The 15,433-nt window shown below is 40.3% G+C and overlaps 1 protein-coding gene across 10 annotated transcripts in view; it reads right to left on the bottom strand.

The window, feature by feature from the left end:
- The window catches only part of FAM184A (family with sequence similarity 184 member A), a 74,458-nt gene extending 65,876 nt beyond the window's left edge, over nt 1-8,582 (bottom strand). For 3 of the 10 annotated variants that reach the window (XR_010783381.1, XR_010783380.1, XR_010783382.1), the window contains exon 1: nt 8,194-8,582. Coding sequence is in view for 7 of the 10 variants with exons in the window: in XM_066547083.1 (XP_066403180.1) it covers nt 8,194-8,361 (168 nt within the window). In the remaining 3 variants the exon portion in view is untranslated. The remainder of the gene's footprint in view (nt 1-8,193) is intronic. The other 7 variants (XM_066547077.1, XM_066547078.1, XM_066547080.1 and 4 more) reach the window with 5 other exon arrangements.
- Nucleotides 8,583-15,433: the final 6,851 nt, after the last annotated feature.

Below are 15,433 nucleotides of genomic sequence, written 5' to 3'. Positions count from 1 at the left end.
CTGCAAACAGCTAGAAAAAGTTAGTGACTATTTTAAGGTAATGCCCTCCTCCATTTTACAGGTCACAGGACAATGAAGCTTCAATGGAGAATTGGAAGGGTGAAAAACAGTAGTGCCACTGACAAAATTACTGGTTTTATTAAAGCCAAAGCCTGAGTTCAAAGGATGAGATACTGAAATAATTTAAGTGCTTAGGAACTACTCAGGGCTAGAAGTCACTGCACCAAAACAATGACTTATGAAAAATAACACTTCTGTGCACGTATTAGATGCAGTACATCTAACTGTACACCTAGACATACACCTTTAATTGTACTTCTAGACATTAAAAACTAAACTATGTGTAACCAAGAGGTTGCATGACAATACAGTACTATATAAACAGTATGCAAAGCAATGCTATTGCCAAATACACTTTTCCTGTGCTTGAAGAATGCACAAAACCACAAGTTTAATATTAAATTGCAATCTGTCTTCTTCTAAAGAAGTGTTAAGTCTGTCAATTTGAAACAAATTCTTTCCACATTCATGATATTTCCAATACCAACAACACCAAAAAAACAACACCAAAAAACCCACCAGACTGTGTTCTGCTGATACATTTTCGTAAGACTTGTCAAATCAAAACTCCTTACAGGATTGAGTACTTCAGAGTGCTGTGCCCATACTAATTTGCAAGTGTATGAAATAATTTAACTATAAATACCTTGTACAGTTACAGAGTTCAACTACTGATTTCCTTTGTCAAATATACATAAAAGACTCTCTCTCTCAAATATACATAAAAGTTTACAACTTCTACATCTGAAGGAAAGCATTTCAGCATTGCATTCTTAACTCTGAACTGGCACTTCCATCTAAAAAGAAAACTGCAAAAGCCTTCTTCCATAAAGCAGTACTCAGCTGAAAACAGTAACAACAACAAAACCTAAATCTATATATATTCAAAATATGTCTTAATTTTTTTTATAAGGTTTATATTGCCCTATATAAAAGCAGCTAAAGGTTGGTAGATTTTAAACTTCCCGGGTGTTGCAATATCAGGTTTAGTTTATGTCCTCAATGTTCTTCCTTCTCTAATTTTTAAATGTTGAGATGTTCTTAACATTGACATTAGTAGTAAAATCCACGTCTTTCCAGCTTTTCTTTAAATATCCTTAAAGTGTTGATGTATGGGATTTAACAGCTGAAGTACAGATCAGAGCAATAATATCTCACAGTCTTCCAGCTCTTTGTAACTCTATATTATTTAATTTTGGCAGTGAATAATGAACAAGAGGATACATATAGAATCTTCAGGATCTTTTCCAACCTCATGATTCTTAAGATCATCAAGTCCAACTGTAAACCTAACACTTGCAAGTTTACCACTAAACTATATCCCCAGCTGCCATTTATCCTCTCCCTCAGTTTATTTACTTATCACTTAATTTTTATTATTCTTTTGGATGTTCAAAAATGAGGAGAAAAAAAAACCAAAATAATCTCCAAGAAGCTGATATATCCACAAGTGTATTAAAGAGGCATTTTAGACTAGTAACATATGTGAATGTGTGATCAGACAGTTTTGCAACACCAGACTTTCAACTACACACACATACCGGAAATATCTTTAGAACATCAAGTTATCAGCAGCCTCAGAAGAACTCTGAGTTACCAGTCAACCATTAAAACTATGTGGGTGGAGAGCAAAGGAATTAATTTGAGTATATTTCTTTTTTATATTCAAAATATTTCATTCTTGTCCTCCTTCTTTCTCCTTGATGACTTGTGATAAAAGACTGTAAAGTCATTGACCCAAATTCACACATCACAACACTGAGCTCTGAAATATATCCACATCAGGTCAACATAGAAGCCCTGCAGAATCACCTTACAGGTCTGCAATGATAATGAAGGGAAGAACCATTTGAGAGCTATATGATCCTTATTAATCACCAAATTCCATAATTTTTGTCCTACAAAACGTGGATGGTAAGAAAGACCTCTTCAGGTCTAAATTATAAGCCGCAGCTGCTTTAAAGTAATTTATAGTACATCAACTAGAAAGTATTCAGATAAGGACAATAACTGATGATTTTATTGAAGTTCTGAAGAAGATACTGAGAGTCTGAAAACTCTACTTACTTCTTCTGAACGATATCAGATGTTATGAAAAACATGATATTTTTACCCAGTTCCACCTTTCTCTTTATACTGTCATGGGTACAGAAAACTTCTCTGTGAACATCCCTTGCTAAGATCATAATTACTGCGGAATAAGGACAGAGTTGGAATATGACATGGAAAGAGTCTGACAGGGAAGATGGATAAACTACCCTAGCATGATTTAAAAAAGAAAAATCTTAAGATAGACAATATTTCTGGAGCAAGTTTCTCATCTCCTACCTGAGAAGTCTCTCCCTTCTGAGAGGACTTATTTCAGCTATCTTTGGAATAATTAACACAAAACAAAGTTAAATATCTCCAGAGAAATGTAAATTAATTGAATATCTAATATTAAACTTTCAGATCTTTTAGCCCTTGCTACTATTTTTAATGCAGTAACATAATATTTGTTCACACATTACCAGTTAGAATAATATGGAAAATACTGACATCAAAATGCATACTTAAATCACACCCGCCTCAAAATTTCAGTTCTTTTCATGCAGTCCTGGAACTGTTACAAATACTGGCCTACTGCCAGTGTTAACACACATTGGAGAGATGACATAAGGCTGCTTAAAAAGCTAAATCCCAAGTTTTTACAAAACTGTTAATGGCATCAACTACAACATGATGACAGCTAACATCAAAACAGTTCTACAGGATTTTTAAATTCTCATGTCTTCCCTGGTTTTAAAGGCTCTTTTTTAAAAGTTTTCCTATAATTTTATGCACAATGAACCTTCTGCAAGAGGTTTAGCTGTTTTGTTTCCTGAGGCAGAATACTTCCAAATAAAAACTGACAAAGTTTCACTGGAAACATTTTGTTAAGAATCATTTATACAAGTTAAACCTTACAGCTCTTACTTGCATAAAACTGCATTCTGTGATTGCTGAGGGAGACCTTTAACCATCCCAGAAAGTGAGTACATACAACAAAAACCATAAGCATCTGAATTAAAAATCATCAAATTTGCACTTCAGTCTTTGAAATAAATTTACTATCTACATCCCCTAGAAACTGACTGGATTGACAACATTAATGCGTATTGTCTAAGTACTTCTCTCTAACATAGGAAAAAATCAAAGATTTTCTTTCCCAAATATAGGCAAGAAGCTGTTGGAAGAATTGAGAACAGAAGTCAGGTCTCAGGAGTCTTAGATTCTAGTTTCTTGTTTACTCAAGGATGATGTGCCTTGGTTAACTTTGTTACCATCATCTTTGAACTGATTTTTCTGGAACCTTTCCAAAACAGAACCATCAAGTTCTAAGTATGTACCAAGGGAAAACATTAATGTTTTACACAGTTTCTATTTATTAAATAGACAAAAATGCTAACTGTAGGGTAGAGATCGTCTTCATGGCACGTACAGACGACTCTTCCAGAATCACACAATAGTTTAAGGTTGGAAAGGACCACAAAGGTCAGCCAATTCCAACCTCCCTTCCACAACTCCACTGTGTTCAAAATCCCATCCAGCCCGGCCTTGAACATTTCCAGGGATGGGGCATCCACAGCTTCTCTAGGCAACCTGTTCTAGTGCCTCATCACCCTCTCAGTAAAGAACTTCTTCCTCATATCTAATCCAAATCTATCCTCTTTCAGTTTAAAGCCAATCCCCCTTGTCTTATCGCTACAGGACCTTATCAAAAGTCCCTCTCCAGCTCCCTTGCAGGCTCCCTTTAGGTACTGGGAGGCTGCTCTGAGGCTTCCGCCATGCCTTCTCCAGGCTAAACAAGCCCAGCCCTCCCAGCCTGTCTTCATAGGAGAGGTGCTCCAGCCCTCTGATCATCTTTGTGGCCTCCTCTGGACTCTCTCCATGGCCTTCTGATCCTCTTCTGAGCCCTCCTCTGGACTTGCTCCAGCAGGTCCACATCTTTTGTGAGCTGGGGACCCCAGAGCTGGACACAGCACCCAGGTGGGGTCTCAGGAGAATAAAGTAGAGGGGGAGAATCAGTTTCCTTGACGTGTTGGTCACATTCCCTTGGTGCAGCCCTGCATACTGGGGTGGTTTTGTGCAAGCGCACATTGCCAGGTTTTATTTTCTCATCCATCAACACTACCAGGTGTTTCTTTCCCATCAGATCTGCTGCAGTTAATATAAAATTTCTGCAACAAGTATCATACAACCAAACCAATAATGAAGAGTCTCTTTTTATAGTCCCAGCACAAATCATGCAGCTATTCTGTAGGAGTCAAAGATTTATGTTGATGTCACAAAACTTTCACAACAGACTTTACCAACACACTTGGGATATGGATTTCTCAATCAGAAACACCCAAGCTACAAACTACATCACAAAGAAAGAAAGAGGAAAAAAAAAAACACATCAACACCCCAACAAATCCAAAATGAGAAACAAGCCTCCTGAACTCTTGTGGAAATTGTGAAAACTAACGCCATTCTCTCCTATTGATATAAACATGGCAGCACCTTGCTTTTTTTTTCTAAATACAGTTGTCTTATGCAAACTAATTAAATATAGATGTATATTTTCATCTGCAGCAGGCATAATTCAACACTGCATTAGCTCTCCTGCATGCAGTAGTACAAACACATATATGCAATCTCATAATCGCAGTTTATTTCTTGTTGGCTTTAATCTTTGTCTCAGATGCTATTTTATCCCAAACTGGTACACAGATCTCGCAGAATGTCTGAAAATAAGGAGCTTATACTGAAGAGGAAGACCTAAAATTGCTTCAGTTACAGTCTACTGCAGTGTTTGAACATGACATGAAGTATCATCTTGGTGTTTTTAGACCTGCATTTCTAACCACTTGTTTTACCTTCCCCTGCAAATTAAGCATATTAAAGTTAAATCAAGTAAGTCTTTCTCTCCTACCCAAAAGTAAAAATATAGTTAAGCACTAAAGAAGTGTTTTGCTCAGTGAAATGGATTCATACCTTATTTTGCCTCATTCTGAATTACTGATTAAAAATCTGGTTATTAAACAAATTTCACCTTTTATTTTGTGTTCCTGTATTGTTTTGACTAAAACATCAAATTCCCTTAAGTAATGCGAAAACATAACTGAGGAATCCTAGTTTTGGAATTTTACATTTAATTCATGAGTGACCCTCAGCCTCTGTGGGGAAAGCATTTTCTTCTGCTCCTACTCCCGGCTCATAATACAAACGGTACAAAAGTAATGGAGTCACATATTACAGTAATATGCATGGAGTCACACTTCTTGTGTCAGAAGACAGAAGCTGTCTGGATAACTTCACTGTGTGTACTCCTTGGATAATGAGTATTTGGATTTTCTTTTACCACACTATATTGGTGGGTTTGTTTTGACCTGGTAAAGTGTCTTCTGCTCCAAATCCACACGGGGAATTATTATATCTTCAAGGCACTCTTAGAGAAGAGTTAGAACAAACAGTTCTAAAAACAGTTGAAAGACATGCAAGAACTACCTATATATGACACTAAACAACTTGAGAAGCACAATTAAGAAGTGGTACTCGTAACAATAAATTTCTGGATTACTGAAGAGGAATTTTATGCACATATGCTGGTAAGCATTTGACAAAGCTAGAACAGCAGAATTTGGTCAAAAGACCTAAACAGATATATCCTCAAATCTTTTTTGCAACACTTTACTTCAAGGATTCTTCTGCAAAGTGAAGTTAATTTTTCTCTGAGAGATAAGTCTCACTTAGGGAAATTAAGTTTATTACATTCATATTTTTCCCCTGTAGCTTGAGTCGTTTCCCAAGGTCTGATTTCTGCAGCCAGCTATCAAACCAGGCTTCAGATTCTAGAGCAGATTAGAAAGTTTAGATCATACTTTACCCAGAAGTTTCTATAATTCTTTTAAGCCTCCCTTCCTGAAAGGTCAACTAGATCAACAGAAATGTAGGACCTGAGCCCTCTAGCTACAAAACTGTCAAAATGTGCACCTCTACTTTAATGAAATACATCTTATACAATACCTTTAATCTTAGTCCTCACCTTACAAGTCTTAATTTTATTGTTGTTATAGGTGCAAGAGAAGTATTTTTATATATACCTTGGTTTACATTTAAAAGCACTATTATTCACTCCAGAACTTCACCCAGTGAAGATCAGCTGATTTCCCAAGCTTTCTCCCTAAAACTTGAAAAGAGAACACAACATGCAAACTACAACACCGCCAGAATCTGCAAGTCATTGGGACTTGCACATACAAGACTCCAGCCCTGCAAAAGCCTAATTCACTTGTAAACTCCTTGTATGAGCACATAGTTTGCAATTATTTGAAATACACAGCAGAAAACAACTCGCAGATTTTTTTTACACTAATCTGAAGTCTTTGTCAGGACAGACTTGCATACAATATATAGAATCTTAGATGAACTTTATTGTGGATAATAAAAAAAAAAAAAGAAAAAGAAAAAAAAAGAATTTACTTTTAGTGTCTTTGCATTTTCCAGCACAGGAGTTCAAGATATTTCAGCACCATGCATTTAAATCCATAATTAACTCACATCCACCTCTAGTAAGTGAGAGTGCACAGGGCACATGCCCAGTGATGTGGAACTCATGGGTCACACACAAATGAGTTCACATCAGAAGTGGAATGCTGTTTCTGAAATAAACTGTAAACTGCTGGGCAATTTCCTAGAGAAAGTAAGGGAAATATACCAAAGGCATACACACAGATATAAATTCTTCTTTGAAAGTATTACTTTACATATGCACCTAGGCCTTAAGGTAAGCCTTAAGCCCATTTAGGGTCTTCAGGTGCTTTTTACACCTTTTAGGGAGCACAAAGCTGTAGTAATATCTTTAATGCTTTACTTCATTATTTATATGCACATGGAGCAAAACCAAGGAGATCCTTCAGCTTATTTTTTCTCTTTATGGAATTAAGAGTTCCACTGGTGTTAGCATCAAAAGAAATTGGACTTTGAATTCAAGGACAAGATACCCCTCAGTTATCAGCTTTCCAACACATTAAGGTGCACAGTGTGCCACAATAAATACTATTTTTAACTGGTTAATGGTGCATCAACTGTACATAAATGTGAACTGTCTCCACTGTGAGCCTGCCAGCAGTCTTCATTCTCTTCACTCTTAGTTCCAACGAAATGTCACCTTCATCCATTTTAGCATACATGTAAAGAATACTGGTAGTTCCCACAGTGCTTTAAAATTACCTTTAAACGTTTTAGCTATTTGATTCCAGACAAAAATTACTCCTTCTGCTTTAATAAAGAGAGTCTGCCTCTCATTTCCTAACTAATGCCATTTGCCTACAGCTTGAGCATCACACAAGAGAGATTACAGCATCTAAGCATTGTTTCAAGTTATTCTAACTAAATCACATCTGAAACATTGGGCCTACCTGCCTTAGCAATAGGCTTTAAAAACACCTCCTAGTTTGACTCCAGCCTCTCAAAAAGATACAATGTATTCTCTCTAGGCTGGCGATGACATAATGAAAACAGTTCAATCAGCAATAGCAGACCAGAAATTTTCTCACACTTCACCGTCACCCTCTAAGGCACTTAAGCTATTACCAGACACCTTAAATAACAGCACTTCAGCAAAGGAAAGGCAAGCATCACTTGAATTTCCCCATTTAAAGAGACTTCCGAGTCTTAAGGGCTCATAACAGCGCTAGAAGAGAAGCCACAGTTTCCGCAGAATAAATAACCAATACCAGCCCCGCAGTCAGGTATCCGCTCCCGCACACCGGGATACCTGGCTGTGCCAGGAGGGGATCGGACACCACGAAGCGGGGCCGGTACTGCGGCAGCTCCGGTGCGCGGCTCCTCTCCAGCCCCGCGGCCCCCGGACCGCCGGGGCTCTCCCCGCGGGACCACGGCGCCCTCCTGCCCGCGGCGGCCGGGGGATGCTCCGGGCACCCAGGGCGCTCCAGGCTCGGCCTCCGGGGTACAAAGCCGGCCGCATCCCACCCGGATTTGCCATCAGCCCCGACAGCCTGCCCTCTCCAGGCCCATCGCTGCCCGCAAGAGGGCAAGGAGCGAAAGGAGACAGAGCGGAGGAGGAAGACACCCGAGGCGGCGAAGGAGCCGGCGCGCCTCCCTCACCTTCGTCAGCTGGGCGATCTTCTTGCTCATTTTGAAGTGCAGGTCCGCGGTCTGCTCGGCGCCCAGCCCCGCCTGTGCCGAGCCCGAGCCGAGTTTCCCCGCGCCGGGCGCGGAGCCGCCGCCGTAGCTGTGCTGCGGCTGCTGCCAGCCCATGCCCGGGGTCGCCATCTTCACCGCCCGGCTCCCGCCGCCGCCGCCGCTCGGGCTCCTGCCTGCCTTACTGAGGACCGAGCCCGGCGCCCCGGCCGCGATTCGCTGCCCGAGGCGGCTGCTCCCGCCCCAGGCACTTCCCCCGGCCGCCGCCCCCGCCGGGCTGCGGCGTCAAAGCTCTCGGGGACGCTGCTCGAAGGGACACCCGCCTTTCCTTTCCTTTCTTTTCTTTTCCTCTCCGCTCCTGCTCGCGTCCCCGGGCGGGGGAGGCCGCTCGTGAGGGCCGCGGGCGCGGCGCGGCTGCCGGGGCCGCCCCCGCGCTGTTTACGCCGCGCGCCCCCGCGTCACTCGCCGGCTCCGCCCGCGCGCGCTCCCCGCCCGCCCGCCCGCGGCCGCGCGCGCCGCCCGGCGAGGGGGACGCGCGCTCGGCTCCCCCTTCCCGCCCTCCCCCGTCCCGGGAAATGGGAATCGGCAGAAGGGAACCGGGAGCAGGGAACCCGCCCTCCTGCGGGAGGGGGCGGAGACAGCCCCTTGGCCTCCGGGGCCCGGGCACGGCGCGGGGGAGTCAGGGTTCAGTCAGCGCTGCTCCTTCGCGGCACCGCGCGGGCCGCCTACGCCAAGCGCCCAAGGCTTCTCCTGGTGGGAAGCTTCGAGCGTGTGGCGGGGGATGCCCCGGGCAGGGCACCACGGTGCGGGATGCGCGAGTGGATGGAGCTGGTCCCCGGGGTCGGACCGCTGTGAGCGTGGGACGTGCCGTGCTCTCGCTGCAGGAGGGGCACGGGCAAGGAGCCACTGGAAATAGGAGCAGGTAGCACGGGACTGGCACGGTTAGCTCGGGGTTTGAAGGAAGTTAGGGGCTGGCCTCTTCTCCCAGCCAATTAGCGACAGGACGAGAGGATAGAGTCTTAAACTGCCCCAGGGGAGGTTTAGGATGGACATTAGGAGGAATTCCTTCACGAAAAGGGGTGATAAATGTTGGAATGGACTGTGCAGAGAGGTGGAGGAGTCACCGTCCCTGGAGGTGTCAAAGACAAGACTGGATGTGGCACTCAGTGCCGTGGTCAGGTTGACAAGGTGGTGTTTGCTCATGGGATGGACCCGAAGATCTCAAAGGCCTGCTCCAACTAAACTGGTTCTGTGATGAAACGCCCACAAGTGCTGCGGTGACCCAGCCAGCGAGTGGGGAGGTGTCCGGCTGAGCCAGCCGGTCTCTCCTGGCTCACAGGCACTGCTCCTGCAGCACGCAGCCACGGGCCAGCAGACCGATGGGCATGGAACAAAGGTTCCCGCCAGAGGGGTTCACAGCTGGATTTAGCACGACCTTTAGGTTGGGTTTGACTGCTCTCTTTTTCAGCTCCCATCCCGTGCAACTCCTGAGAACTGCCACCCTCTTTAAGAATTCAACATCTCCTTGCTAGGCTCTGGCCTTGTGAGAATATATGTATATTAATGTGGTTGGACACATCTGATTCCCAGATTAACAGCCTCTGCACTCTTCCTTTACAGTGTTCTTGGTACTCTCTGTTGAGTAGTTTTATCTTTTTACTGCTTTTTTTCCTGCTCTAAAAATCTCTTCTCTGCCTGCATTCTTTGTAGGCAGGTAGAGGTATCAAAGAGGCAAACCACAAAAATATACAGCTAAGTCTGTGCTTCTCAGCAATGTTATGAAGGAAAGCATCACTTAGAATTTGCAAATCATAGAAGTAGGTGGAATAGTAAAGTAGGAGAAGAGATCTGTATTACAGAGCAATGTGCCTCACTTGCTAATAGAGATTCGTGCTTGTATTGTATGATAAATAACCAACTAAACCCAAACTGCCAGTGCAAACCTGAGGTCATGGGGTAAATGAGGTTCTTTGATGCATAAACTGGTCACTGTCTGGAAGGCACAATTAGATATTGCTACTATTGATTGTGAGAGCATGAGAGAAATACTTGCATTGGGTTCTGCAATTTCCATGCATCAACACACTAGAAAGGTCTTCAAAAGGTCAGAAGTTCTGGGAAAAAATCTCTTATAATGAACCCCAAACTATTTTGGATAACAAGGAAACTAAGAAATAATTTAATCCTAATCTGAAGTAGCTGTATTGCCTTAACTCAGAATTTGCATTGTCCAGGAAATTCTGACACCGATTTTTTTTTTCCTTCTGAAGTGGCCCATTCTGGCAACAGAGAACAAAGGACAGATGGTGCCTACCCAGGCAGTGATTCATACAGATGAAATAGAAGGGGAAGAAAGAATATTAGGAGCATCTGTTTCAAATCTGTGTCCATAGATTACATCCATGAATAACACATACTTTTAATTCAGTTTTATCCAATTAAAAAATAATTCAGTGATTTTTCATGTCTAGGAAGGTCAAACTACTAATTAAGGCAGTAGACTGATTGTGGAGCCTTGGTTACAGGTAATGGTTGTGTCTGGCTGCATGTATGTCATTATGCAAACTTCTTAGTTCTCATGTAAAAAGACACATTCTTTAATGTACCTAATAATGCCCCAATATGAAGGAATGGCTGGCTCAATTTATTAGTGCTCCTAGAAATTTCAAGAGTTACAGAATATTTTTATTTTTATTTTAATCTACACATTTTAAATATTTTTGATAGATTTATTTTTTAAATAAATTAGAGCAGTTTGGATTTATTAACATTTTCTCTGAGACAAAAAGCCTTACTGTTTTATTTTTCAGTTTCTTTTTAGAAACCCCTTTTGCTGTGGTTCATATTGGCCCCAAACCATTGTTTTGAAACATTTTGAAGTGATTTTTATATGGCCATGCTTATATATATTCAACAAAACAGTCAAATATGTTCAAATTTTGTCTCCTACTGAGATGCTAAGTAATGAGTTTTGTCTAGGTGATTTTAATTTTTTTTAAAAAGCGATTAAATATTCTTTGTCAATATTTCATGTGCCATTTAGTAGCTAACTTATTCCGATTTTTTTCAAGCTTCTCTTTACACTTTTTATGCCTTTAGAGCTCAGATGGTGACTGCTAAGCTCTTTTCCTTTCAGGTCTGCACGTATAGGAAAGAGCCTGTTTTCTTTAAGGTCGCTGATGAAAAGGAGCAGCAGCGCAGTCAGGATCCTAGTGGGTTTTTTTCCTTGGTGGGATTTAACGTGCAGTAGGATCTGTCAGTCTGAAGGTTTTCCAGGGCTTGGGCTGAGGCCATCCAGAGGCAAATGAGGAGACAGCACTCAGGGTTTGCTGAAGGGTGCACAAAGCTGTGGAACAAGGCAGGGCTCCTGCCACGGATCACTGCTCCAGAGCTGCACAGTGAAACCTTTGGTGTCTCTGTCACCACGGGGTTACATAAGTGAGATACACTTTGGATCTATCCAGTGTCTCCATGGGGTTATGCACACTATGTAGGAGTGCTCTTGCTGTATGTATATGGAACATTTTTATGAATTTGAAAATAGAGTCAGTGAATATGTGCTTTAAGATTGCATTTTTTTAATACATTTGCTATGGATATATAGCAGCATGTGGGAAGGACTTTGTACTTTTGCTTTCTCTGATGTGAAATCAGCAACACTGCTTCTGTGGAAATCTATCTGTGCCTTTATTTGTATCCTACTGCCTATCTATTTATCTGCATATTTGCAGTTCAAATGATCTGGTATGTATGTAATGTTTTCTAAAATTATGAAATAACATCACTGAGGTTTGCAAAACCAGGAAATAAATGTCATTTACACTCAATCTGCTGGGAATATTATGGATTACAGATTTCTATGTGCAATAACTCCCCTTTATTTACCTCATCACAGCTCTGACTAAGATAAATTTGTGCAATCACTGTATGCCTTATTTTCAAGCCATAGGCACAAAACTCAGTCTCTGATTCTTTATAGACAGAAAGTGTTACAAGGGTCAAGCTTGCTTTGTGATAATGTCTTTTGACAACTCTGAAGATGTCAGGAAGTTGGCGGCTTTTCCTGAAAGGACAGTTAACAAGAAATTTGACCTACTGGAATTTGCAGGTTTGTGCTATTTAATTTGTAACCCTGCAGCTACAACTCTGAACAGAATTTTCAAATTTTTTTGCACATGTGTATGAACAAAGTAACTAAATATTTAAAAATACGAAATATAGGAACTAGTTACTTAAAATACTGAGATTTTTTAAGAAAAACATTTTATTTCTACAAGAATTTTAACTAATAATTTATTATATACATATTTTCAGTTTATGTGCAAGTTTAATTATTTTCATAAAGTAAGAATTCTTTATTCATTAAAAGAATAGTATAAAATATTCAAAATAACAACAGAGCTTAAACATATCTATCATCCCTGCTTTAATTTTCTGGTCTGAACAAACCTGGTGGAATATAATAACTGAATAAGCCCATGGTGTCCTACTTTAACATAAAGAGCTCATTGCTAAGGCTGAGGTTAATCTCGGATGCTGAGGTTTCTGTGTAAGAAATCATGCAAAACCGTTTTGTTTTGAAAGTGTACAAGTAACAAAGGCTTCTTCTGTTAGCTATAGATAATTGTATACAGAGCCATATTTCCACATCTATAAAGGATCAGAGTACCCAAAATTGTCTTGCTCTGGTTGCACATACTATCATGAAGAATATGTGGAGGAAGGAGGAGAACCAAACAAAAATAAAAATTAAATATCCTAATAGTGTTGAAATAATCTCATGACCTTTTAATTTGTGGGTTAGCAAGACACTGATTTATGGAAGGTGAACAATCTGATCAACATTTCAGGATACTCCAACTGAGTAGTTCAGTGCCTTGCTGCCTCTGTGTATGCAAGTAAGATTTCAGTTAATATGACCCAGTGGCACAGGGTGAGACACAGGTTTATGACTACCTGGTAGATCTTTGGTTTTTACATCTTTTTTGGTTTTATAATTTTATGGCTCCACACTGACTTGGCCTTCAAAGCTTAGAAAACTCAACCCCTGCACATCTTGAACTAAAACCTGGCATAAATTGAATTTTTCTGAATAAGAAAGCAGAGAATGGTGAACACCTATCTGATATAGATAAAGTTGTCTTTATTATGGCTTTTTGCCCATCTAGGAAACTGTTAGTGTGAGGAAAATAATTTAGGTCATCAAATCCTATAAGGAATGATGCCATTTCATGCATGTGTCCAAACTGAAACTACTGTCAAGATATGATGAAGGAGAAAATATTTTTGCCTGCAACTTGTGAACAAGCATGTTTGAAAGATTGGGGTTTTTTGCTGATTCTTTGGAAAAAAAAAATTCCAGATACTGTAAAGATGTGCACTGGCACACAGAAAGATTCCCATGAGCAACTATCTCCAGATATTTCTCTCTTTCTTTAAATCCACTTATAACTTGTCTTGCACAATATTTTTATCCTCACATGGAGGATATATCCTCACATGCAGTTGGAGGCATATGGGTTTTTATTAGAAAAATTAACAATAATCCACTCTTTTACATTAATTGCTTTTAATCAGTAAAGACATTTCTATTATTTTAATTTCAAACACAAAAGAGTAGTTAAGCATGGAAAAGTTGAAGAATATCAATAAGAAATGTGTAAAGCTTTTTCTTCTGATATAGCTCTCACTTGGAATACTTCACTCGCTTTATAAGTTGTCTGTTTTTTAAGCTTGTACCCACATTTTTTTCAGCAAAGAAGTTTTATTTTAAAGAAAATAAAAATTACAGAGAAAACTTTTTTACAGACAAAGAAAAAAAAAAAAACAAAACAAACCAAAAAAAACAAACACCAAAACCCCAAAGCAGCAGAAGAAGCAGGAACAAAAGTAATGCATTGGGAAAAATTTCTATCCTCTTCAGCTGCACAGATGAGGAAGACTGGATGAATCCTCAGTTAAGTATGAATCCTACTGTTTCTGTTAGTTATCATAACTTTTTCTTTGTCAAGTACTATTTCAGCCCCTTTCTAGTTTATCGGGGCAGGAAAGCTTTTGCCAACATCAAGAAAGCAGCTGCACGCATAAAAAAATCAACTCTCTTGCTTTTCCCATCAAAACACAGAACTAAACCTAACAGTGCTCACCACTGGACAGAAAACTATTAAAACAAGTGGTCATTGCAAAGCCAGAAAATTCATGTAAGTGGCAATAGTGCCTGTACAGAATACTTTGTGCCATCCATCTGCGCCAAGATGCAGCATGTAACCCTATGGAGCCTCTCAGTAACAGCTTTTAGTAATGAGTCACTTCATTCCTGGCTTAGAGATAGTATTTTGGATGACAAAATATACTTTTTGAAGTAAGCCTTCTGACTAAATGTTTTATTTTGCCTTTTCTCAAGGCTTTTGAGTTTGCTTTTTAAATACATGGTTCACATTTGGTTTAAGTTGTCAATAAAGTCCTTCAATAGGATAAGACAGTCCTTGTAGTCTTCCATGTCACCTGCAAAGATTTAACATATAAGCTACTGCTTTGAGCTTCTTCTTAACAAGGTTTCTCATTTCATGTTCTCCTTATTTAACTTTTGGATGTTATTCAGGTATTAAAAATTAGACCCAAAACTGGGAAGCTGGAAGCTCAGCCAAGGGCAAGTACATCAGAGGAATGGTAGATGGACAGGAGGAAAGGAACAGAGGGGTCTTGTTGTTTAAGTTTGGGCGCTCTGGGGCAGGGTGGGCCTTTATGCCAAGGAATAAGAGGCCAAAGAACATGATTTCAAATAAGGCCTGCCCAGCAGAACTCTCACAGTGAATTTAGTGGACATTAAAAGAACTACTACCCTTTCCTGCACAACTTGTGTAAATCAACCTGGTTGATTTCACTCCCTGAAATATGTCAAACCAAATCCTGACTTTAATGTTTCAAAGAAATCTTTCTAGATTAATGCTACAAATAAATTTAGGGATGCAGAGAAAGCTTCATTTAATTTCTCTGATAAACTCAAGTTGCAGGCACGTTTCTGCACATGAAAATGCAAATTTATCAACATATGTTAAATCTAGCATACTTTCTCTTATGTGGAATTATCTACTGCAGAGGAGATGTCCAGTCTTGCATTCCACATTGGAATATAAATCTAATCATCTGCCTAAGACATTTTTATTCAAGTAGGTTTGAAGGCATTTTTTGTTTAGCTCATGGA

Source organism: Molothrus aeneus, chromosome 3 (genome assembly GCF_037042795.1).
Source record: "Molothrus aeneus isolate 106 chromosome 3, BPBGC_Maene_1.0, whole genome shotgun sequence".
NCBI classification, from domain to species: Eukaryota; Metazoa; Chordata; class Aves; order Passeriformes; family Icteridae; genus Molothrus; species Molothrus aeneus.
The sequence above is the reverse complement of the archived record's forward strand: the minus strand, read 5'-3'. Positions and strand labels throughout refer to the sequence as shown.